At 42.7% G+C, this 24,768-nt stretch overlaps 1 protein-coding gene across 4 annotated transcripts in view; it reads left to right on the top strand.

Moving 5' to 3' along the window:
• Positions 1-4,044: 4,044 nt before the first annotated feature.
• The window catches only part of Npr3 (natriuretic peptide receptor 3), a 53,725-nt gene continuing 33,001 nt past the window's right edge, over positions 4,045-24,768 (top strand). For 2 of the 4 annotated variants that reach the window (XM_090332081.1, XM_090332082.1), the window contains exons 1-3: positions 5,239-6,506; positions 15,157-15,279; positions 24,304-24,470. In XM_090332081.1, the coding sequence (XP_090188207.1) occupies positions 5,489-6,506; positions 15,157-15,279; positions 24,304-24,470 (1,308 nt within the window). In that variant the 5' untranslated portion in view covers positions 5,239-5,488. Of the gene's footprint in view, positions 4,154-4,607; positions 4,750-5,238; positions 6,507-15,156; positions 15,280-24,303; positions 24,471-24,768 lie in introns of those variants that run through there. The other 2 variants (XM_090332083.1, XM_090332084.1) reach the window with 2 other exon arrangements.

Here is a 24,768-nt window from a genome sequence, read left to right on the forward strand (position 1 = left end):
AGGTCTGTTGTAATCAAGACGTAGATAATTCCAAGAAAGTTACACATGCACCATATTTTGAATTCATTTGCTCAGTTCATAAGCATCTGTTGAAAACTTACTGGGTATAACTTTAAAAAATCTGGTACTGGAATGATTAGCATAGCAAATGCTACCATTTATTAATTTACTCCAAGAGTATACTTCTCAAACTAATTTTTAAGCACCAGGAATGATATCTCCATTTTGTAAGTGAGAGCATGGGGGAAGTAAGAAAACTGAAGATCAAATAGACTAGGTGATAACGTATGGGTTTGTTTAGGACACTTCTACGTATCTGATCTTTCTACACTACTACACCTGGATATTGGATCTCAATCCAGACACGTTTCTCTGTTAATCTAAGTACAATTTAGTCTGATTATGAGCCCCCAAAAGACTGTGGAGACTCAGAAGGGGCATCAGAACATTTCAGAGTCTGTGGCTTAAAGAATAAAGCACAGGTCAAAGGAGCAGAGCCCAATGATATGCAAATCACCCTTTAGCAAAGGTGTCTAAAATTCCATTTTATATATTCATGCACCTTTCTCAGCTCCTTGAAAGAACAGAATGAATAAATAAGGAAGCCAATTAAATGGGACAATATTGCCAAGTATGAGGATGAGGTACATACACTTGCTTTCGACATTCGATTTTGTTTTTCTGTGCAATAATCAGCATTAAATAACTTATCTAAGGGTTAACGGTACCATGTTGTTTGGATTTCTTTTCTTTTTCATTTTGATTATCATCATTTTAGGTGGTCATATATGCATAGATATTGGGCTATTGCGACTATCCTAGACATGTACTAGGCATATACTAATAATTAATTACACATGAGGGAAACCATGGAGCCTATGTTTCTTTGGGTTTGGAGTTCTAATGCCATCACTCAAGCTAAGTTGTACTTAGCCTGAGAGTTTCTATAAATCTTTGTCATGTCCTTTTGTCTCTGAACATCTTAAAAGAAATAAAAGGAGAAATAAGTTTGGAGTTGATGGAAACCTAAAAGGGTAGTAACAGAGAAACTTGTTTTTTTTTAAGAAGCCTTTTCATACTTTCTGATGAAATTGCACCATAAGTTTAAATTTTAAAAATGCACAATAACTATTATTTGTAGCGCCGGTAAAAAAAAAAATAGGCTTGCCTATGAAGAAAAGGGTCAAATTAAATAGAGTCTCTGCAAGGAAAGTTAAAAGCTAGAGGCAAACTTTTAATTTAATTTATTGCTGTCCCCTGATTTTTCTCCAACTTTTTGAATGATATCTTCTAAAACATTATCTCTATGTTAAAAATGAAAATCTCAACAGGCATTAAATTACAGGAATGTTTTTGAATTATGTGCATGTCTTTTCATCTTTTCTGCCTCTAGGGGGAAGTGTGTTTTCAACAATTCTCTCTCCAGAAGGTGTTTTCTTATGGGTTACAGGCTTCACTGGTGCTTTCTTTAGTGCTGTTTTTGGGATGACCAAACTAGGAAGAAGAGTCTCTTTGAAAATCTAGATGAGCACGTACTTTCAGGGTTGCAGCCAAGATACTGAAGAAGGGTTATAGAGACTTAGGAATAGTGGGCAACAGTCTTTCCATAATATTTCAAGAATCATGGTAAGGGACCCCATAAGGTCTGGCTTCCCTAGCAGTAACAGAAAACCATCTGGGCATCAATTTTACTTTAGAGAGTTGGAAATAAAATAGTTGAAAACCTTATAGAAAACTTGCTCACTCATTTTAGTAACTTAAAGTTCAAACAAATAATGGCATGGGGACATTGATGAAAATATTTCTGCATCCTTACAATGTCTATTAATTTCTGCAATGTCACCCATACTATTAACATTGTCTATGAGTTTTCAATTGTCTAATTTTATTTTATTTTGTCATATATCCTCATAACTTTCCTTAGTCTTTATTCAACAATTGAAGCTAGAAAGGATACACATTATCTTAATATTGGTGTTCCTTTGAATGCAAGAAAAAAAAAGTATTGCTTTTTTCCCATGGCAATGTTTTACCAGATTGAAAGAAACAATATTTTAAAACTGAGTCCAATGGATGAGTTTGCTTCATTTTTATAACTAAAGTCTTACAAAAGTTCTATTGTAAAATGTGTTTTCAGGGGCCGGGAGTGTAGCCTAGTGGTAGAATGCTTGCCTAGAATGCACAGAGCTAACAAAGACCAGAGTTCAATTCCTGGCTACCACATACACAGAAAAGGCTGGAAGTGGGACTGAGGCTCAAGTGGTAGCATACTCGCCTAGAGAAAGCCCAGGGACAGTGCCCAGATCCTGAGTTCAAGACCTAGGACTAGTAAAAATAAAATAAATGCTATTTTCAGTTTTATTGTTACTGCATAGCCTAAAATACTAGCTATATGTGATATTTGTGTGACTTTTTGAGACTGTAGCCCTATCTGGATTTTGGATTTGTGATCTTTCTGCCTTAGATTCCACAGTGCTGGTGTTACCAGTATGTGTTACCTCCTTCGATAAGTTAAAATTTTGATACAATGAATGTTATTACTTAAAGTAGGAGCTAGTTTTTATCCCCAACCTTCTTTTATATGCTGTAATAGGTGATACATAGTTTATTTTTAACCCACTACCAACTTAAAACATTCTCAGATGACCAAGAGGCATTTAAGTGCATCCTATAAATTCTTTTGGCCTGAATTATTTGACTAAAGACTGAGACATGTTAGGCTGGGGGACTCTTAAATTATTTTTTATTTGATGATATTTACACCAACTTTCTGCAGACTACAAAATAATCCCATTTAATGGAAAGTACACACACTCCTGACATTCAATGATATACACAATTCGACTTGGACAGTCTTTCTATAACCCTATGTCATATCTGTTGATTAATTTCTAAAGGTGTGTGCTGTCATGGGCAAATGGCGGGACCACCTGGATTTTAACTTTCTTTTCTCCATATTGGGGGCTCTTTGCCTCCACAATTTTGCCTCATGTTCTTTATCAGCAAGTTGAAAGTTCCTCCCGGAAGTCCAAGGGCAGGCCGTGGATACTCACACCGCCCTGCTGCTAACCTTCGGGTGAGGCTGGGAGAGGCCTGCATACCCGGTGCCACTGAAACCCCAGACTCCCGTGGTAAGCCCACATCACACACTGCAGAATCATATCGCCATTGGCCAGACACCGGGCATACCGGGAGTAACAGGAAACCTTGGTCTTCTTGTCTCCTGGCAACCGGTTGAAGTCCACTAAGAGGCTTGGAATTCGGGATTTAGCTGTTGTCCTGTTGTCTTTTTTCTCTTTCTTTCTTTCTTTCTTTCTTTCTTTCTTTCTTTCTTTCTTTCTTTCTTTCTTTCTTTTCTTTCTTCCTTCCTTCCTTTCTTTCTTTCTTTCTTTCTTTCTTTCTTTCTTTCTTTCTTTCTTTCTTTCTTTCTTTCATAATTATGATCCTGTAAACAAACTTCTGCCCTCCTCCTCAGGAAGGACTTAATTGCTATGAAGTGCTAGACCTCAGCTGCCTGTGGATTACTGTGTAGAATTAAATTTAATGTAGATGACTCTTTTGGTTGGGGTTAGTTAGCAGCTTTAATTAAATAAATGGAAGTTCACTCAGGAGTTAGAAGCTCTTATTTACAGTGAGGATTTAGTGATCACAGTGCCTAATCTTACATCTAAATGACCCCAGAGCATAAATCGTTACCCATAATTGCATTTAGGTGCCAGAAAGAGGGCTAGCAGAGGGCTATTAGAGCCTGGGCTGGTGCCTGGAGTCGCAACACTCGGAAACTTCCGTTTGCCTATTTCACAGTCAAAAGTGAGAGTCAAAGCCTTTGGGGCCTGAGAGTTGAAGCTGGGAGTTGGGTGAGGGGAAGGAAGGCGCCGCAGAACCTCGGCCAGTGGGACCCAGGTAGAGCGCCCGGTGCCATTTTCGGCCGTAAGAGGGCGGCAGGTTTAAGACAAATAGAACTTTGTAGCCACGGATGCCCAAGTCAAACGAGAGAGTATTTTTAACCATTTTCAGTTTATTTCGGTTTGTTGGATTTAAGGGTCCGAATTCTCCCGGGCACCGTAGCACGTCCACACTGCCGAGGACTTTGGTGTGGTAACTACACAGATGGCCCGAAGCTTACGCAGGGGACTCCGGCGCTGCGCCCCAGGTCTGGGTCTTCTCCAAACCTTTTCCATGCCGTCTCCCTCGCAGCCTGGGTGGCTGCGAGCAGAGGGAGCCCTGGCTTGGTTGGCCCCGCGTGTTCCCTGCAGCAGAGAGGAGAAGCGGATGTGTCGCCGCCGAGCGCTGGGGAGCTGGGAAGCGCGCGTCCCCGCTCCTGGGCTCTTGGGGGGGGGGAGGGGTTGGCGAAGAAAGTCCCTTTACTGAGTGACCTAGGCTAGCACACGACCTCCGCCCCCCAGGACATCTTGGGGGTGATTTTCAAGCGTAGTGACACCTCCAGAAGCGGAACCCTTCCTCCCCATTTGGAAGCAACAAGTTTCGCTTTCCTGGTCCGGTGATCCGGAGGAGGGGACCGCGCGGCGGCGCCGCGGGCGCAGCAGCTCCGGCTGGGTCTGACCACCCCGGGGGGCGCCGAGGGGGGTGGGGATGGGGGGAGAAGGGTGCAGGTACAGCCCCAGCCAGCGAGGCACGCCGGGTCTGAACGCGAGGCGTCGCTCCTTGTTCCCTGACCTTGCTGCGGGCACCTGGAAAGATCAGGTGCTGGACTGGGAAGAAAGGTGGCCAGAGCGAGGGAAAACAAAGGTAAGAGCAAGCGGAACCTACGACGGTTCGCGCCGCTGACCGTGGCTTTCCAGAGCCGTCCCCCCCCTCCCCCTGGCTTCCCCCACTGGCCGGGTGTGCGTGTGTGCGCGCGCGTGTGAAACACTTTTCCCTGTGGACGCTCAGCGCGGGGTCGTCGGGTGGCCGCCGGGGGGGGGGTCTCCCGGGGGGTTGCGAGGCGCGCGGCGCTGCGGGGGCGCCCACCGGTGTCGATGTGGGCGGCCCCTGCGTTCAGCTCTGGCCGAGCCCCGGCCGAGAGTGGGGGGTGAGGGACCCGGGAGCTGCAGGCCGGGAAGGGGTGCGGGGAGGAGCTCTGATGTAAGAATGCTAATGAGAGGCTCCCCCAGCCCAGCCCCCGCCGCCTCCCCACCCCCACCCACCCCACCCGCTGGAAACCCAAGCCCGGCCTCGGCGCGCCATGTGTGGTAACGCGCCCGGCCGCTGCCACGCTATTTAAACTCGGGCTATGGATCCAGGAACCGGCACGAATCAATGAGATCAAACGCGGAGGCGATGCGTCGTCAAATACAAGCACTTGGACAAGCCTAACTTTTTTTTTTCCTTTCCTTCTTATTTTATTTTTATTTTTATTTATTTTTATTTTTTTTTTTTACAAATGCGCTTTCAAAAGCCACCTTAGCAACGCCCAACATAAGAGGCCACCTCTAAGCAAACTAGCCTATGTATAAAGGGAGGGTGAATATATATTTATCATAAGTATATGTATGTGTGTGTGTGTATACTACGATCGCACAGGTTTACACTAGGGGAACTTTTTCTAGGTGATTTTTTGGCTGGGGACATTGCAAAGGACTCTTCGTCTCTGTCTTCTCGTGGACGGGGGTATTCTCTTTCCGTCGAGCGCCCAAGGGGGCGCAGGCAGGGCGCTCCGCCAGGAAGAGTGGGGAGGAACAGGGCAGGGTGGGCGGGGGGCCGAGGGCCAGCGCCTTCTCGCAGCACGATGCGGTCCGCGCCGGTGCTCGCTCTCTCCGCGTGCGTGCTGCTGGGCTGGGCGTTGCTGGCCGGCGGCGCGGGTGGCGGCGGCGGAGGAGGAGGCGGCGGAGGCGGCGGGGGCACCGGCCCGGGCGGCGGGCGGCAGGAGAGAGAGGCGCTGCTGCCTCAGAAGATCGACGTGCTGGTGCTCTTGCCCCGGGACGACTCGTACTTGTTCTCCCTGGCCCGGGTGCGGCCGGCCATCGAGTATGCGCTGCGCAGCGTGGAGGGCAACGGCACCGGCAGGCGGCTTCTGCCTCCCGGCACTCGCTTCCAGGTGGCCTACGAGGACTCGGACTGCGGCAACCGCGCGCTCTTCAGCCTGGTGGATCGCGTGGCGGCGGCGCGGGGCACCAAACCTGATCTGATCCTGGGACCCGTGTGCGAGTACGCGGCGGCGCCGGTAGCCCGGCTGGCGTCGCACTGGGACTTGCCCATGCTGTCTGCCGGGGCCCTGGCCGCCGGCTTCCAGCACAAGGACACCGAGTACTCGCACCTCACGCGCGTGGCGCCTGCCTACGCCAAGATGGGCGAGATGATGCTCGCCCTGTTCCGCCACCACCACTGGAGCCGCGCGGCGCTCGTCTACAGCGACGACAAACTGGAGCGCAACTGCTACTTCACCCTCGAGGGGGTCCACGAGGTCTTCCAAGAGGAGGGCTTGCACACGTCTGCCTACAACTTCGACGAGACCCAGGACTTGGATCTGGACGACATTGTGCGTTACATCCAGGCCAGTGAGCGAGGTGAGCGCGATCGGGCCCCGGGCCCCCGACCCCAACCCAGTGCTCCCTGGCCAGCTCGGCGATCTCAAGGAGAGAGCGCGGGGTGGGCGGTGGGGGGGGTGGAGGGGGAGACGCGGACCAGCTGGACCGATTGCTCCAGAGTGCCCGGGTATGACAGGTGTCCAACCACGAGGGGGATCCTTCCTTGCTCCCGCGTCACCAGCGTGGGGCTGGAGACTAGGGGCGCATTACGAGTGCTCCACCACCCAGAGTGGTCCAAGACCTAAAGGAGTGGGTACCCCAGGCCGGTGCGCCCGCAGTTACGGGGCAGCCTCTCCGGACGCTTGGCGTCCGCGCGCCACCGCCGCCTCTTGGTTAGCTCGGATCTCCAAGTTTTTCTTTGGTTGCACTTTTTACAAACGCCAGGTTTCTTTTAAAGGCTCGGCGTATCTTTCTTCGCGTTCCCGTCTGAAATGCTTCCTTGTGTGGGGACTCGGCGGCGCTCACTCCCGGTGGTGCGCGCAGGCACCTCGCTCTGAGCCAGCTGGCCAGAGCGGCTCCCGGGAGAGTGGGGCGCTGCGCAGCCTTCCTGCTAGGTTTCTCCCCAAACCGCAAGAGTTCAAGGCGGGGGGGGGGGGGTGTGGAGGGAAGGTTGGCTATGACTACAGGTGGTTGTAGATAGGTAATCTGGGGCTCCTGGACACCCTGGTGCCACTAAAGTGAGACTCAAGGAGATCGGGGTGCAAGGCTTGTTCACCACTACCTAGACGCTGATCTTAGTGTGTTTGCGAGGGAGGCCAAGAGCCTAGGGGACAGGTGAGGGCCAGAAGACGAGGCACCCAGAGGGCGCTGCAGCCACCCTCTCCACCTCCAGCTTGGGCCACCTCAGAGCAGAGCCTGGGGATACAGGGCAAGTTTTGAACCTTCACACTCCAGGCTGTCCAAGCAATCGGCGCCCGCTTTGCGGATTAGGGGGAAAGAGTTTGTGTTTAACGGCTGGTAAACCAGTCACGTCTGGGCAGAGACCCCCACGTCTACCTCTCAGCCTCCATGCTACCCCAGCCTCCCACTTTGACCCAGAGCCTGCTTTTTCAGCAGTAGGCTGAGAGCTGGTAGGACAGGCTGAAGATGGAAGCGTGAACCGCTATGGGCAAGATCAGGCGCCAGTAAGTCCTGACACTGCCGCATTGCCTTGTTAGTCCCTTGTCCGTAGTGGCCCCTAAAGCAGCCCGTGGGGATCCACTTGTCCAGATGAGGGCTTGGGTCGTTGCTGAGGATCTGGAAGCACTGCTGCAGGATACTGCTGGTGACCCTGGGGGCTGGATCTCTCCAGACCCCCGACCCCAGCCCGTCCCTCCACCTCCTTTCAGAGGATTCTGCTCTGGTTGATTTTTTTTTAATGTCTTTTAACTTTATATTCTCAACTCTCTTTGCCTTTTTTTCTCTTACAAGTTTGAAATGTATTTTACAGGTGATGAGGTTAGGATTTGTATTCTTCTTTTCCCCAAACTAATCTCCAGTAGTTATTTACAAATATGAAACAAAACTCTTTCACCTTTTTGGCTGTTTCTTTCACCCCCTGGAACTCTTTGTTCTCTTAAAAGAATTTTGCTTAATATCAAATTCCTTCAGGGAGTCTTCTATAAACACACCGAGTCCTACACCAGCATTCATTCGTAGTTAATGGGTTACGTAGAGATTCGGTGAAAGGGTTCAATGAAATTTGTGAATGTCCAGGGCACTCTTTGGATGGCAGATCTTGGGCTGCTATTCATTGTACCTGGGCTCCTCAGGCAAAACTGGGGTGGTATTAGACCCACATCTTTCAGATGCCCTAGGATTTAAAGAGTTAAGCCATGAAATGATCAAACAATGCTAGATGCAAACTGCGAGGGCTTAATATGCTAGAAGTTTCATTGTTGTAATTGTTGGGTATGTGCATACATATGTACATACACATATATGTATATATACATATGTATGTATGCATATATGTACATATTTGGTGATAATCAGCTCAGCCAGAAAGAATTGGCCATGGCATGGTAACAAATCTGTTGAGAAGCATAAGCTTATGGGTTTGGTGTCTCCATCACTCTGCTTTGTAGTATGTTTAAGACTATGAACTCTGAGCCTGTTATCTTCTCTCTGGACAAGAAGTCAGAGAATTTCAAACTCACGTCGAGTTATTTATGTTCTTTAAGTAATAGCTGTTTGCATCTTTCAACGGGTGAAAACTGACAATACCACCATCTCAAACAGTAAATGACTAAATTCTCATTTGGCTACATGTTATATTTGAAAGAAACACTAAGGAAAAAGAATTATTCCTAGGGGTCTCTTAGGGATTTACTATCTAAGTCAAAAACCTCCATTTTTCCCTCTCATATCCTTAGTGATATTAAAACCTACACACCTGAACATCTGTGGAGGTACATGGCTGCAATTCCAGCACTCAGGAGGTAGACACGAGAGGATCAGCCTGGGTTATAGAATGAGATCCTGTCTCAAGAATCAAAAACAAATGAACCTCATCTAAATTGGTTTTGCTTAGATAGCTGGCTACTGATCTCATTATTTCATACTTAATAGTAAATTTCACTGTTGTTGCAGACAGAAATAATCCTTCCTAGCACTGAAAGTCAGTATATGTTTTTAACCTATGGCTTATAAGATAGAGAATTAGAAGGATTCCACATACATTCTTTCTATGAGAATTCTGGTTTTATTCTTTTGGTTATTAATATATCATTACTCTGCACCTAAATAATGATTTTAGACATAAATGTCTAAATCAATACATGCATTTTTAGTAGTCTGAGCTAAATGAGTAGTAAGTGTTTCAGTGGTCGATCAGCAGCATCTTTTTAAGAATCATGATTTAATATAACATAACCAACACAGAACACATGAAAAGAAGCTCTGTCGGCTTTAATGTAAGAATCATAGGCCCCTTGGAGTAGATAGAAAACAAGATGTAATCTGCATTTTGAAAATGGTATCTGTTGCTAGCTCATGTAAGAACAATCAGAGAAACCTCTTTGAAAAAGAATTATACTTTATTTTTTGCTGAAATTAATTATAATAGCTGCCTAGTTGAAAAATCAGAAAATTACATTATTATCAGAAAAAGTTTCATGCCCTCTACTCCCTATTTCTGACTTTCCAAAAGCAATAATTTCTAAATCTGAGAGATGTCCCAAAGGTATTTGCCTTTATATCTGTAAATTGCATGCCACTTTGCACTTTTTAATTTTAAGTTTTATCTTTGATATCCCAGTGGAAATTATTTTAATTCTCTTCTACTGTATGGTGTCTACGTACATATAAATTTCTTTAATTATTCCTCTAATGGGACCATGTCAAAATTTTTGTTAGCTCAGCATTTAGTACCAGTATTACTATTACCTCCTACAAGAATCTTAGTTGAGTCACACATGCTACTGTGGTGATGGTTGTTTATTGCCCTTTTTTTTTTTTCTTGAGGAAAACAAAAACAACCCCCTTTGTGTTTGTTCCCTTACGTTCCCATGGACTTACAGTACAATCATCTTCTAATTCTCTATTTTAAATCTTTGTGCTGCTTCAGCTCAGTTATTTTCTGTTATTTTCAATTCTTTCCTCAGCAAGAGATCACTGGGACTGTAATCTCTTCTCTCTTGAGCTAGATCCCTTTCTTGATGTGCGCCCTTGTTTTGGTAGAACACATCTTCCAGGAGCTTTCTGTGGAAGAATGAATGAAAGCTAAATTTTGAGAGCTTTCATAACTGAAAATTTCTGCCTTTTACCCTGATACATAATTATAGAATTTGGGATTGGTTGGAAATCTTTTTTTCTTCTTTCTGAAAATTTAACAGCAATACTTCATTTTCTTCTAAATTCTGATACTGGTGTTACTCAGTTTGAATGGATTTGTAGTCTGAACTTTGTTCACCTACCCCTCTTTCTGAACATTTTACAATTTTCTGTTTGCCTTTAATACCCTAATATTTCATTTTACTATATACTGAAATCAGCATTTTGCCTTCTGTACTTGATAGGTCTTCATTTTCCCAGAAATTCATGTTGTGTTAATTAATTTGGGGAATTTTTCTTGAATTTTATCTTTTATTTTCTCTTTGTGGGTGTGTTCTTATTTGGATGTTATAACTCTGAATGGGTCCTTTATTTATCTTTCTCCCATTTACTGCCTATATTTTTTTGGTTTTCTTTGGAATTCCTTATTTGAGTGCCATTAAGATTTAAATGGAACATGGGTATGAGAATCAGATGGGTAAATATGAAATTTTATTTTTGAAACTGAATGAAGAACATGTATTTGTATCTGTTGCTTAGAGTGCCTGTTGATTATTTCTTCCAGATTGAGGCAGGGTCATTCACTCAATTTAGAGAGTGTTTTTCAGTTCCCCATTCGTGAGCAGGCTCCTTACCACACATCAAAAGTAGTGGCAGAGTGCTTGCCTAGCGTGCTTGAAACCCTGGGTTCGATTCCTCAGTACCACATATACAGAAAAAAGCTGCAAGTAGTGGCTCAGGTGGTAGAGTGCTAGTCTTGAGGGAAGTCTAAGGAAAATGCTCAGGCCCTGAGTTCAAGTCCCTGTACTTGCAAAAAAAAAGTAGCTCATAGAGCACACTGTTTACAGTGGATACTTCTCTAAGAGGAAGAAAGAACAAAGCCCACTGTGCTCAGATTTTTCTTTCAGACTCACCAACCAGACTATTCATTGTGCTTCCTCTTGTTGGGATAGCAAAAGCTCCAGACTGACAAGGAATCCTGACCCTTTGAAACTTGTTTAGACTTGTTTAGATGGGAATCTCAGAGTAAAGAAAAGGGAATCCCCCTAATTCAGGTATACAGCATGGGATGTGCTTGACTCTCTGGATTGGCAGTTAGAGCCTCTCCTTACAGTTGCTCATTTTGATGTTGTTAGAGTGATTGCAACAGCATGTTGAAAAATTGAGAAGCCACTTACAGAGGACAGTGTGACAACAGATGGGAAAGATGATATGGGACATTGTAAGTGAATGCAGAGCAAGGAGAGTCCATCTAGAAACACTTAGCTTCATGCCATCACATCTTCTTTTAGAGGCCTAGTACTTTGACCAAAAATGAATATTTATATATTTAAATGTACTTGGATGCAACAGGAGATGTCTTCAATGACCTCTGTCTAGGAAGTTTGCTGACACTGTGTTTCTTTGCCAATCTCACCAACTGTTGGCAGTGCCAGCAGCTATATTTTTCCTAAGTTTCCCACATATGTCACATTCAGCTCTACATTCTAAGAGCTGTATTCGACTCTGTTTCTGTCACTTGCTCATTAAAGTTAGTGATTTAATTATTGCATACACTGATAAAAATTTAAGTGGGAACAAGAACTATTTCAAAGAAAACAATTTTAAACTTTTTGATAGATAAAGGCATGTTGCCAAAATTACTTGCTATTTAGTTAGGTGTGAAGGAGGCAAGCATAAAATACTGAAGGAATGTCATCTCATTGTCTGGCTTTGCCATTGCTGTTGAAGGTGTGCTTCAAGTTGAGCTGGAACCAGATGACAGTGGGCATGGTGGGTTGGCTTTATTCAAGAAAGTCATTGCCCTGACCAGGTACTTGGAAATTCAGATTTCTTTTGAGAGTAAATAACCATGTTCAACCCCAAATACCTAAGATGAAGAATGAAGTCTGCACAGACAGATAAACGCTGCTGTTTGAACTGTATATTCTGGAAGATGGACTTAGTGGTGGTAGTAAAGGGGAGAAGGGAGAGACCAGTGTGTGAAACACAAGAGTAGAACAGAACTCAGTGATGGGCGGCACCTATCCAGGATGTAAGGAAATGCATGCTCTTGTTTTTTGGACATGGGTGATGATGGGTGACAGATGGATGATTATGGTTATCAAATCCGAGGGTATTCAGTCATCCAGTTGATTTTTCTGAATGTAATTCAATTCTCCACTTAGCAAGTCCAGATGCTGAACATGTGGCAACAGTGTATTTGTGGCCATTCTTGGCCCCATGGAATTTTAGTAAGACATAGTCTCAATTATCTGCTTGTAAGTACCTGTTGTGGGTTATCAGGCACTTTCCCCTCAGCCATGGCTTTACTCTATGTGTGGACAGAATCAGGTTCTTTGTGTGGGGATTGAGAAGTAGACCCTGGGCTATGAGAATTTGATCAAAAAATGGCAGCACTGCTTGGTGGGTACCTTTCCAGGACTTTCTAGATCCTCTAAGAGATTCTTTTCTTAGAATCCACACTATTCATTTGCCTAATGCTGGGTTCTCAGGCATGCCACACTATGTCTAGCTACCTGGAGCCCTTTTGCAGTAAGAAATGTCAGAGTCACAACCTGATACTCTTGAATTAACTTTTGTAGTAAATGAAGTATCAGCAGGATATCAATCTTCCTTGCAGAATGCCAAGGCCTTTTTACAGCCTGCAATTTGTTTTCCATCTTTCAGCACCCATACTTTCACAAAAAGCACACACATCTTGGAGAGCTGGCATGGATCACGATAACACAATTTACAGCACCCAGGTCTCTGTGGCTTTCTTTCTCCTTTTCAGGCTGTGTGTACAGCAAATACAGTGGTCCTGGTCATAGAGCTTGTGAGCCAACAGCCATTAGATTGACTGGACTGTGGCCAACTCTCTACTTCATTCCAGCCTGTGTCATTCTGAGGTCACAAGCAGCAATCTCTAGAGCTGTCTAAAGCCTCTCAAACCGAACAGTCAGGCTATAAACTGAGAAAATGTGTGTGTGTGTGTGTGTGTGTGTGTGTGTGTGTGTGTGTGTACTGGAATCTTGTTATCTATTTCCTCTTTCTGTTGAAACAACCCAACAGAAACTCTGCATTTGTTTTCAAATGGAGAGCCTCGAGCCTGCCCTGATTTCCCAGAGCAATGTTCTCTCTAAAACTAGCTGTGGAGCTTGGACTCTGGGCTTCGGCACTGTCCTAGAGCTCTTCAGCTCAAGGCTACTGCCCTGCCCCTGGAGCCACATCACCACTTCTGATTTCCTAGTGGTTAACTGGAGATAAGAGTCACTGTCTTTAGTGCTCAGGGTGGCTTTGAATCATGATACTCAGATCTCAGCCTCCTGAGTAGCCAGGATTGCAGGAGTAAGCCACCGCGCTCCATTAATTGTTTTTACCCAGATGTTCCTATGTCATACTTGCCTTAGCAATTTAAATGTCACCTCTCTTCTGGTATCCTCTATCCATACTCTCTGTGAAACCATGTATCTGATATGTTGCTTTGTTTTGTTTTACTTTTTTTCAAAATGCAGTCTATAATTCCTTGCTTATTTATTTATTTATTTACTGTACAGTACTGGGCCTTGAGATCTTGTTTGGCATTTTTGTTCATGGCTGGTGCTCTACCATTTAAGTTCATTTCTGTGCTTTGTATTATTTTGAGACTCTGGCTTGAATTTGTGATTCTTCTATTTCAGTCTCTCCAGAGCAGAGATTATAGATGCATACCTTCACACAACACACTCTTTCTCTTTCTCTCTTGCTCTCTGTCTGTCTGCCTATATATGTACACATACATATGTATTTATATAAATAATACTATCTTATGAATAATTTGAGAGTAATTACAGGATCCGGCTTCCTTTCCTCTAAACATTTATGAGCAAGAATATTCACTACACACTCACAGGAATAGTAAGAAAAGCAAGAAATTAATGCAAACACCCTCTCTCGTCTCATTTTTAGAAACACCTTGCCTACAGTTCATTGAGTACATGACGTCACTTCCATAGCAAAACTTTTACTTACTTTTTTAAGGTCTAATTTCCAACTGAGTATCACACAGAGTATTAAGTTTTTCTTTTTTAAGTCTTTCTCTGCCTAGAACATTTTGTCACCTTGTTTTCATTTTTCATGAACTTGATGGATTTAAAGAGCATAAACCAATTATTCTGATGTCCCTGCGCTGGGTTCTTGCCCCTGCCACATGGAGATCTCCCATGGAACTTTGTGGTGCATGGCAGATGTTCATCAAGAGGCTGGTGAATTCATGTTCTCATGGCTGCTCTTGTTGACTTCCACCTTGTCCTGGTGGTGTCTGCTAGTAAAGTTACTATTTTCCCCTTGTGATTACGATAAACTCACCTTCATCTATAGTGTCATTTTCATGGGTTTCAGTTAGTCACAGCCAACCGTGCACCAGAAATATTGTATGGAAAATTTTACAAATAAATAATTTATAAGTTTGCAGTTGAATTTTATGGCATATATTTTCTTGTTTTATTGGTAGTTACTGTTAATCTCTGCTGTACCTAATATATAAATTGAACTTTATGACATGTACGTATATTTAGGGGAAAGATAGTAAGTCTAAAGTTCTTGAATCCACTGAAGTCTACTGATGTAGATAAATTAGAACTACCATAAGGGGTAGATTGTGAACTTCAGAGCTGCGTACTTCTACTTTGAGTGGTTTCTTTTGTTATTATACAGTTGCATAGGTCAGGTTAAGGATACATTTCTTTTTGGACAATGTCATACCTTCCCTTACTGTCTCCCAGAGTTTCTCTCTTGTCTGTGCCCACAAATGGTGTAGCTGGTTTTCAAGTGTCCAGTGAGTACTAGCACTGCATTTGTTCTCCCTTGCTTGCTTCTTGATGGTAACTCATGTGTTGCTTTTCCCTCTCCCCAGTGGTGATCATGTGTGCCAGCGGCGACACCATCCGGAGCATCATGCTGGCAGCACACAGACATGGCATGACCAGTGGAGACTATGCCTTCTTCAACATCGAACTCTTCAATAGCTCCTCCTACGGTAACTACCCCCACCTTCCCACCTGCTGCTAATGTGGACCAAAGGTCTGAGTTGTGTCCATAAATGTGATTTTCTGAACACAAGTTTGGAAATTAGTGATTTTGAACACTCACAGTATCTCTGAGTTCACAGCCTACTCCTGTACTCCACGGGATCCTAAAGGCAGGCACCAAAGACCCCTTTCCCAGTGATTTTCCACCTGTAGATTTCTATCATCATGGTGAACTATCAAAATAATTGAGCCAGGCACAGTGGCTCATGCCTGTAATCCTAACTACTCAGGAGGCTCAGATCTTTGGATCAAAGTTCAAAGCCAGCCTGGACAGAAAAGGACCTGAGATTCTTTTCTTTTCTTTTTTGCCAGTTCTGGGCTTGAGCTCAAGGCCTGACCACTGTTCTTGGACTTTCTCAAGGCTAGAGTTCTACCACTTGAGCCTCAGCACCACTTCCAGCTTTTTTATATGTATATGGTACTGAGGAATTGAACCTGGGTCTTCGTGCATGCCAAGCAAGCACTCTACCACTAGGCCAAACTCCCGACCTCAGGACTTGAGACTCTTATCTCCAATTAACCTCTAGAAAATGGGAAGTGGGACTTGGCTCAAGGGTAGGGCCGTAGCCTGGAGCTGAAGAGCTCAGGGACAGCGCCCAGGCCAAGCTCAAGCCCCATAACCCACCAAAAAATAAATATTAAATTTTTTTTTCAGTCAGATTTGAGAACTTTGAAAAAAGAATGAATAATCCAGAACATTGCATAATAGAATAGAACATGCTAGCACACGAATTATTTCATAAAACCTTTATTTTACCAATACCATTGCATGTATGTTTTTAATGCACAATAGACATATATTTATAATGGATTGCAATGTGAAGTGAATCACTATTACTATCAACAGAGGTAAAAGCTGCACTGTTCAGTGTATATATCACAAATGGCATGTTTATGCCGAGCTCCACTTTTGAGCTTTTGCTGATGACGTGAAGTTAGACAAGATCCAAGACTTTAAACATTAGCTCTGGTTTCCTGTCCAGATATCCTGCCTTATTTAAGCAGTAAATCCCTGTGTATATACAGATAATAATATAACGCCATTTCATGGGGTTCAAGAAAAGCTGGTGAAACAAGAGTAGCTAGTGCTTCCTGTAGTGGGATAGAACTAGAGATTTGAGACTTGCAAACTAAATACTATATTTCAGCTTCCTGAAATGATGCAATGATGGTCTTTTCCCTTCTTCTTTTGCCACTGGAGTGTTGATTCTTCTTCCTTTCTCCTATTATATTTTCATTCCTCCCCTCTCTCCCACCTACCCCCTTTTCTTTCTTATCTTCTTTCCTATCTTTTTTTCTCTCCCTACTTTCCTTCTTGTGTTTTGACCTAGGGTTGGTTTGTTTTTGTTTTTGTTTTTACCAATCCTGGGGCTTGAACTGAGGGCCTGGACACTGTCCTTGGACACATTTTGCTCAAGGCTAGTGCTCTGCCACTTGAGCCACAGCACCACTTACGGCTTTTTCTGAGTATGTGGTACCAGGGAATTGAACCTAGGGCTTTGTGCATGCTAGGCTAGCACTCTACCACTAGGCTATGTTCCCAGCCTGACCTAGCATTTTGATATGTAGCATCGGGTGGCTTTGAGCTTGTAGTGTTTACCTCTAGTTTCCAATGTTTTAATGGCATCTATAGGCTAGTATCATCATAACTAGCCTGGCTTTTCTTCTTGACATAAGATCAGCATGCCATGGCATTATTAGCAGCAGCACTGAGTTTTTTTTAACATAGGAGTTGAGATGGCTAAAAGTAGAAAACATTGATTCTCAGAAGTAGAGTTATGGTTCAAGTTTTACAGCACCAGTCTTGAGCACAAATGCTTAGGGAAAACCGTCAGGCCTCAAATTTCAAGCCCCAGGACAAGCACACAAACGTGTAGCACATATATTTTATTAAAATGTTAGTAATAAAATGATACAGAAAATAAAGTATTCCTTTGACACTTTTGATGGACTCATTGTTTTATAGGAAGGTTCTCTCAATATTTGGTGTTTTCCATGATGATATTGTTTATCCATTTTTTTGAAAGAATGTGATATTACATCCTCTCTGGTATAGAATATCTGTACATAACAAGTTATATCTAGATGAGTTCTTATTGGTGTTTTGTACAGCATTTGAAAAGTTACTTTCCCAGAGTAACTTTCTGAAATCAAATTTCTTAGAAATTTAATTGCAAAGAGTGCCCTTACGCAATGTGATGTGCTTGTTAAATTGCTTATATTTAATCTTTTGCACTAGGTTGCTTAGATTTTAGGCCTTGGCACTATGCCTTCCTCCGCAATCCTTAGTTTACTCTAATAGCAATGATAGTACTGTATGGTATAAGGCTAAGTAATAAATGAGAGTTTATATAAAACACCTAGCAAACTTCTTTGAACATAGTAACTGTTTAATGTTCATCTGGTCCATTCTCAGTCTTAGTTCATTTTTAAAATACAACTTTAAAAACTGTGAGGTTTTCAAACTTTTTTCTTGTGGTATTTTGTTTGCCACTTCTGGGGCTTGAACTAGGGCCTGAGCACTGTCCTTGGACTTCTTTCTCAAGGCTAGAGCTCTACCACTTGAGCCTCAGCACCACTTCTGGCTTTTTCTATGTATAGGTGGTATGGAGGAATCGAACCCTGGTCTTCTTGCATACTAGGCAAGCATTCTACCACTAGGCCAAACACCCAGGGCCCTCTTGTGGTAGTTTTTAGAGATAGGTTTAGGGCTGTGTATTTTGTCATAGAGTTAGCTAACATTTAACATCATAACACATCTTAGGATATTAGGAATTATGCCTACACATACATCACTAAAACCCTCAATTCTAGCATCTGAAACAGAAGTCAATGTTTATTCTCTTGCTGAGAAAAGGAATGTCCACAGCAGGAACAGAGTTCTGTGAACATCATGGGGGAAACAAACTTCTTTTCCCTGTTCCCTCAACTTTAGTGCCAAATGTCATTCTCAAGATCAAAGATAGGAGGGATTATTATGCAATTCTAAGAAAACTAGGGGAAAGATAATTGGTTAAAGAGATCTTTCCAGGAGACTGGTTCTCTTTGATGGTTCATCTTGGAAACCCCAAGTCATTATCTTCTAGTTACATAAGATTGACTCTTTCTGGTTGCAGTAGGGGTCAGGGATTATCTATCTATCTATCTATCTATCTATCTATCTATCTATCTATCTATCTATCTATCTGTCTGGACTCATTCACACCCTAAGTCAAATTGAAAGTCTGGTTGTATGGAAGAAGGGAGAATGAATGTTGGGGCATACCAATGCATACCTCTTTGATGTTCCAAAAACTCCTTTATCATAGAAAGAAGCAGTAAGTGGAACCACATCCTAAGCAGACGCTGGAACTGAAGTTCTCTTATATCACTAGTTATCAGGAAAGTTTTTGAGATTTTTATGTCTTAATATTTAATTATATGTTTATGAAACAGTCTTAATATCCTCTTTCCATATGTTTCTTCACAGCACACCCTATTCCTGTTCTGGAGAAAGGCCTCCATTTCCATCAATGTTTGCTTGATACTTGATATTGGATTTTTGTTTTGACCAGTCCTAGGGCTTGAACTCAGGGCCGGAGCACTGTCCTTGGGCTTTCTCAACCTAGAGCTCTACCGTTTGAGACACAGCACTACTTCACTACTTCTTGCTTTTTTTTCTTCTTCTACGTATGTGGTAATGAGGAATCAAACACAGGTCTTCGTGCATGCTCCCACTAGGCCAAACTCCCGGCCCCTGATACTGGATTTTTAGAAAACATCATATTAATCAGTCTAATTTACAAATGACTAAGTTGTTTGACCTTAACAAATACTCAGAAATGTTCTCAGATTTACCTTAATTGTATGATTATTGGCCTTTAGAACATAATAGATCATGAGAATTTTTAAAATAAAATGGTATCTTGTTACATTTGATGCATAGTCCCTGTTGACTTCCAACTCATGGTCATCATTCCTTAAATTATAGGTGTGTCCCTCTGTCGTGCCCCACGGGCTGGGTGGGCTATGTTCTCCTCTGTATTGATCAGTAGTGTCGACATTTGCTACATACATGACTAAAAGTTCACATCCTTGGTCACACTCACCACATTTCAAGTGCCATTAACCACATATGGCTGGTGGCTATTGGATGTGGGGAGGTGGCCTTCTGGAGCCTCCCACTATTGTTTTGATCCACCTTCTCCTAGAAGCCCTATGCCCCTACCTTCATGACCCAGAGTTCTCTGGGTTCTGTGTTAGCTCCTTTCTGTTACATTTACTTTTTCTGACCACTAAAAATAGTATTTGTGCTCCGCCCCTCTTTTTCTCTTCTCTTCCTGTACTTTTTTTTCTACCCAGCAGGCATTTCCTACACTGTAGCAGTGAGCTGGGTGGAAATGGTACCCAATATTCTGTCTGGGCCTCACTGCTCTTTTTGGTGTCAGACCTCTGTTTCCAACTCCAGCCTGATGATGCCACTTGGGCGTTTTGTAATCATGTTGAATTTAACATGACCCTCACTGAAGTTTGTGACCATCATTGAACTGATCATTGCCACATCCTGCTAATCCCTCCTCCTCTACGCAGTTCTGCTCTTTCTAACGTGCATCATGATGCTCCATCCTCTCACTGATCACCCCACCCCCTCTGACAGATGGTCTTGAGATTGTTCTGGCAAGTTCTCTGTCTACATTCTCCAGGGAGTTCAATCTCAATAATTATGATTATGATTATTATTGTAAATTACTGTAGCCATAGAATGAGAAATAAAGACAGAAGGAGAGAAGGAGGGAGGGAGAAAGGAAAACTTAAATGTCACCCATTTTTGAATTTTCTGGCATGCAACCTCCCATGTCTGAATCCTCACAACCCCTTGCCTGGATTACTGTGGCTGCAAACACTCAGCATCTCTCCATTCTAATCCACCAACGCTGTTTCCCAAGGCAAGATTCTCATCCTGTCACTCTTCTGTTCCGCCCATAAATCTCCAGAGGCACCCAGTTGTCTACTGAATTTAAATTCGTCTCCTCTGATGGACATCAAGCCAAGCTGACCTTTGCTTTCCTAGTGTCAAACATTCTCAACACAAGGGATGTCATGACATCCCCAAGGGAGAGATGCCCACGAAAGGCAGTGGTGCTTATGAGCAGACAAGACACCTGTTTAGCTTGGCTTGGGTTTATGAAGCTACTATTGTTTCCATTCTCTTCTGGAAAAAAAACTCCAAATGATTACCTGTTAGATTGTGGGGAACAGATATATTGGCTTAGATTTTACTTTATTTATTGTCTGATTTCAGCAATCAAGACAGTTGTAATATCCAGTTCTCCATGTGTATTTACTAATTTTGTGCATACAATCTTGCAAGTTTAAATATTTCTCAACTTATGGAGAGAATTATTTTTCTGGTGCTAAAAAAAACTCTTTTTTTGTTTACGAAGCACTACTTCTGGTGAGAATTTATTTATTTATTTCATTCTGTGCTGGGGATCCAGCTCAGGGCTTCAAGAATGCTAGACAAGTGGTCCACCTCTGTGAAGAATTCTCTCTGGTCTCTTCCACTGTCAAGGAGTCTTGGCATGTCAAATCAAATGAAAACCAATAGGAAATGAGTTAGAGGATGAACATCCTACTGAGTTTGTCTCCAGGACTATAGTGAGCCCAGCTCACTGGCCCCCTGCATACAGGCATGGCTTTGCTTGAACGCTGGCTACCTCAAAGTTTGGGAAGCTCCACAAGAAAGGAAGAAAAGTTGGTCAAGATTTGTTTGATGGCTTGAAATTTAATCTTGCACTCATTGAGCATGGATTTAGTCCTTAATGAATTCCGTCCTCAGCTCTCATTTATCTTTTAACAGCTCCCTGTCACATAGTAAGCAATTAATAAATGGCTGCTATTATTAGGCTTATGATGATACAGATGCTTCCACAAACACATTCTTCATCACTGCTTTTACTGTTGCTTCAGACTGAGACTCCCAGTTGCCCACTGGATGTCACACACATTTGCACCTTTGCCCATGCCATGGGCACTGCCAGGCATGCCTTTTCCACCTTCTCCTCCTATTAAAATCGTATTCACACATTTAGGACCAAGCTAAAGCTTTGTCTTTGCCTGAAGCCTTTGCCCTGCTTGGAGCTCGCTGCTTTTTTCTCTGTATCCTGTCTCTGTCTCCCATTTCCACGGTATCCTGTTACTCCTCCCTAGCAACTTTACTTCTTTCCATGTCTGACATTAAATGTAATGTCAGACTATTCAGGATAGCTACTTAGCACATAGCATAAACAACTTTGCCTGACCTGTGCTATGATGGAAACCCCAGGCCCAGGCCCAGAGTTCAAGTACCATGACTGACAAAAAAAGAAGTATATATTTACAAGTTTAGCAGGGCATGGTGGCTCATGCCTACAATCCTAGCTACTCAGGAGGCTGAGATCTGAGGAGGTTCAAAGCCAGCCCAGGCACTAAAGACCTGTGAGACTCTTATCTCCCATTAACTACTAAGAAACTGTAATTGGGGCTGTGGCTCGAGGGGTGGTAGCTTTGAGCTAAAGAGCTCATGGACAGCACCCAGGCCCACAGTTCAAGCCCCAAGACCTATAAAAAAAATAAGGAAGAAATACCAGAGCTGCATGTGTTATTCTTGTTTTTAATTATTATTATCTTTAAGTGGTTGTACCAAGAGGTTTGAATTTAATATGTCCATTTATGAATACAATACATCTTGATTGGTCACTCATTTCATAATTTCCACCATCTCTCCTACCCCTACCCATCTTTTTAATATTGCTAGTTCTATTTTCAAATATACATTGAATATGGTGACTGCATTTGCCCAGCTTCTCTCCAATTGTCTACCCTCAGGCCTCAACTACCCCCTGACCTAAGTTCCACATTACTAGTTTGTATTTTGATAAACTTCAAGTTACTTGTTCAAAGGAGTTACACCATTAAAACTGCCCCTCAATAGACCATATTTTAGTTAATGTGTTTGTGTATGTACATATGACACTGCATATTTAAATATATTATTTATACTTTAGATCTAACGTCTACATATGAGAGAAGGCATGAATCCTTTGTCTTTCTGAGCCTAATTTACTTCACAACATCATTTTTTTCTGTATCCATCATACCCTCCAATGATATACTTTTCCTGATAAGCGAAATTTCATTATGAATGTATATATGTATGTAAATGTGTGTGTATGGCATCTTTTTTGATCCATTGTCATCGAAGGGCATTTGGGCTGTTTCTATAACTTAGCCATAGGGAATAGTACTACTGTCAATTCTGGATGCAGAGTTGCCCAAATGACTTCGCTGTATCCTGACTTAAAATCTTCTGGGTAAATGTCCAACAGTCACCAAAACGCTATTGATCTTCTAGAAGAGTGGAGGGAGTGCCACAGACCTTACTGGAGTTCCAGACACATCACCCTTGTGCCTTAGCCATTGGGCTCCTGATTTAGCCAAGTATCTTCTGTGGACTGGGAGCTCAGGGTTCACAACCAGACTTGTGTTGGCTGCCGGTAGTGTGTGCTCCTTCTAGTGTCTTCAGTGATTTCTGTCACTCATAATGAGAGTTTACAGGGAAAAAAAACCACAGCCTATTAAATAGCTAAAGGTCTACCTTGGTCTTTGTAGTCCTAGAGGTCACATATTTTCTCAAAAATGAAATAAATAAAAGGAGGAGTAATGGACCTGTCCCTGTAATGTGCCTTTGCTTTTGTAAACATGAAGAGCTGCAAAGCAGGAAATATGCCAAGCATCTCAGTGTCTCTGGAAAAATATAAAAGATACTAGTAGCCCTCTTACAGTGTCTTGTAAGTATTAAGTGAGACTGTACATATATGAAGTTATTTTATATGCAATCAGTACATTTACTCATCACCACAATAAATTGTTGATCTCTATCCAATAAACAATTTTGATGTTATTGCCAGCCCTAGAAAGATACAAATCTTCAAGTACACTGAAGCTCCTTTTCACCTAGAGAAATGCAAGAAATACCAATAACCTCAAACTTTTCTTTAGTTTAAGACTTGTTATTATTATGTTAAGTAGTTGTACAAACAAGTTGCCATTTAACAAAGCAATTTATGAGTAAATATATCTTAATCATTGTCACCCAGTTCAACATTCTTGCTCACCCCCCCCCACACTCCTTTCCCTTATGCTTCTTAGTTTTGTAGGATTTCACTGGATACTTATCTGCATTTTCTTCCTCTTCTTCTCTTCATTGCTTTTCTTTCTGTTTTTGTTTTATTTTATTCTGCCAGTACTGGGGTTGAACTCAGGGATTCATGCTCTTACATGGGCTTTTTGCCCAAGGATCGTACTCTACCACTTGAACCACATCTCTACTTCTAGCTTTTCTTTTGTTAATTGAAAATAATAAAAGGTTCAGTGACATTTCTACCTGGGCTGGCTGAGAGCTCAGCCTCCTAAGTGGCTGAGATTACATGCATAGCCACTAGCATCTGGCTACTAATGTCAAACATTTTTCTCCTAACAGTGCCAACTTTAAAATATGCGTGTGTATCTACTCTCATGCCTGACTATAACTTGTCTTCCTCATCTGCATAACATCAGACTTATTAGACCACATTAAGAATTTGGACACTTTCAGAGTGGATTATAGATATTAAAAATCAGTACGAATGGAAAGTGACAAAAATTACTTCTTACTCCTGCAGAGTTGCCATTCTGGGGGTTGAAATTTGCAGTGGCATGGTTATTATAAGGCAATTACATCATCAAAGCTTCTTTCCTTCTCAAATTTCAAAAGAGCATGTATCCAAAGAGCCTTGTTCTCCTTTAATGATCTTGACTTGGTCATATTATACCCAAGTACACAACTATGACAATACTTCTCGTGCTGGCTGCCAAAAGTCCCATGTAGAGAGACACATCGCAGTTGAAATAGAGAGAATGGCCTCTTTATGGTGACCAGCTTGGAATTATAAATATTTTCATTTCTCCCGTAGGAGATGGCTCATGGAAGAGAGGAGACAAACACGACTTTGAAGCTAAGCAAGCGTACTCATCCCTCCAAACAGTCACCCTACTGAGGACGGTGAAACCTGAGTTTGAGAAGTTTTCCATGGAGGTGAAAAGTTCTGTTGAGAAACAAGGCCTCAATGAGGAGGATTACGTAAGTGCGTGATTATGAGTCTAGCCTGTCAGCATCCTGAAAACAGTCTTCTAATTAAATCAAAGGTGACAAAGTGTCCCGTTCTGAACCATTCAAAAGTTCCAAGTTCAGACTTGAATATCACTCGTGCCGTGTGTGTGTGTGTGTGTGTGCGCGCGCGTGTGTGTGTTACCTGATCACTTTTCCTTCTTCCCTTCTCTGCCATTCCTCCATCATCCCTTCCCTTCTCAGACACGTTTTTTTTAATTAAAGAATTTATTAACATTGATTTTTACATCATATTTAAATGTCATGTTTA

Source organism: Megascapheus bottae, chromosome 4 (genome assembly GCF_031878675.1).
Source record: "Megascapheus bottae isolate mThoBot1 chromosome 4, mThoBot2.hap1, whole genome shotgun sequence".
In the NCBI taxonomy this organism is placed as follows: Eukaryota; Metazoa; Chordata; class Mammalia; order Rodentia; family Geomyidae; genus Megascapheus; species Megascapheus bottae.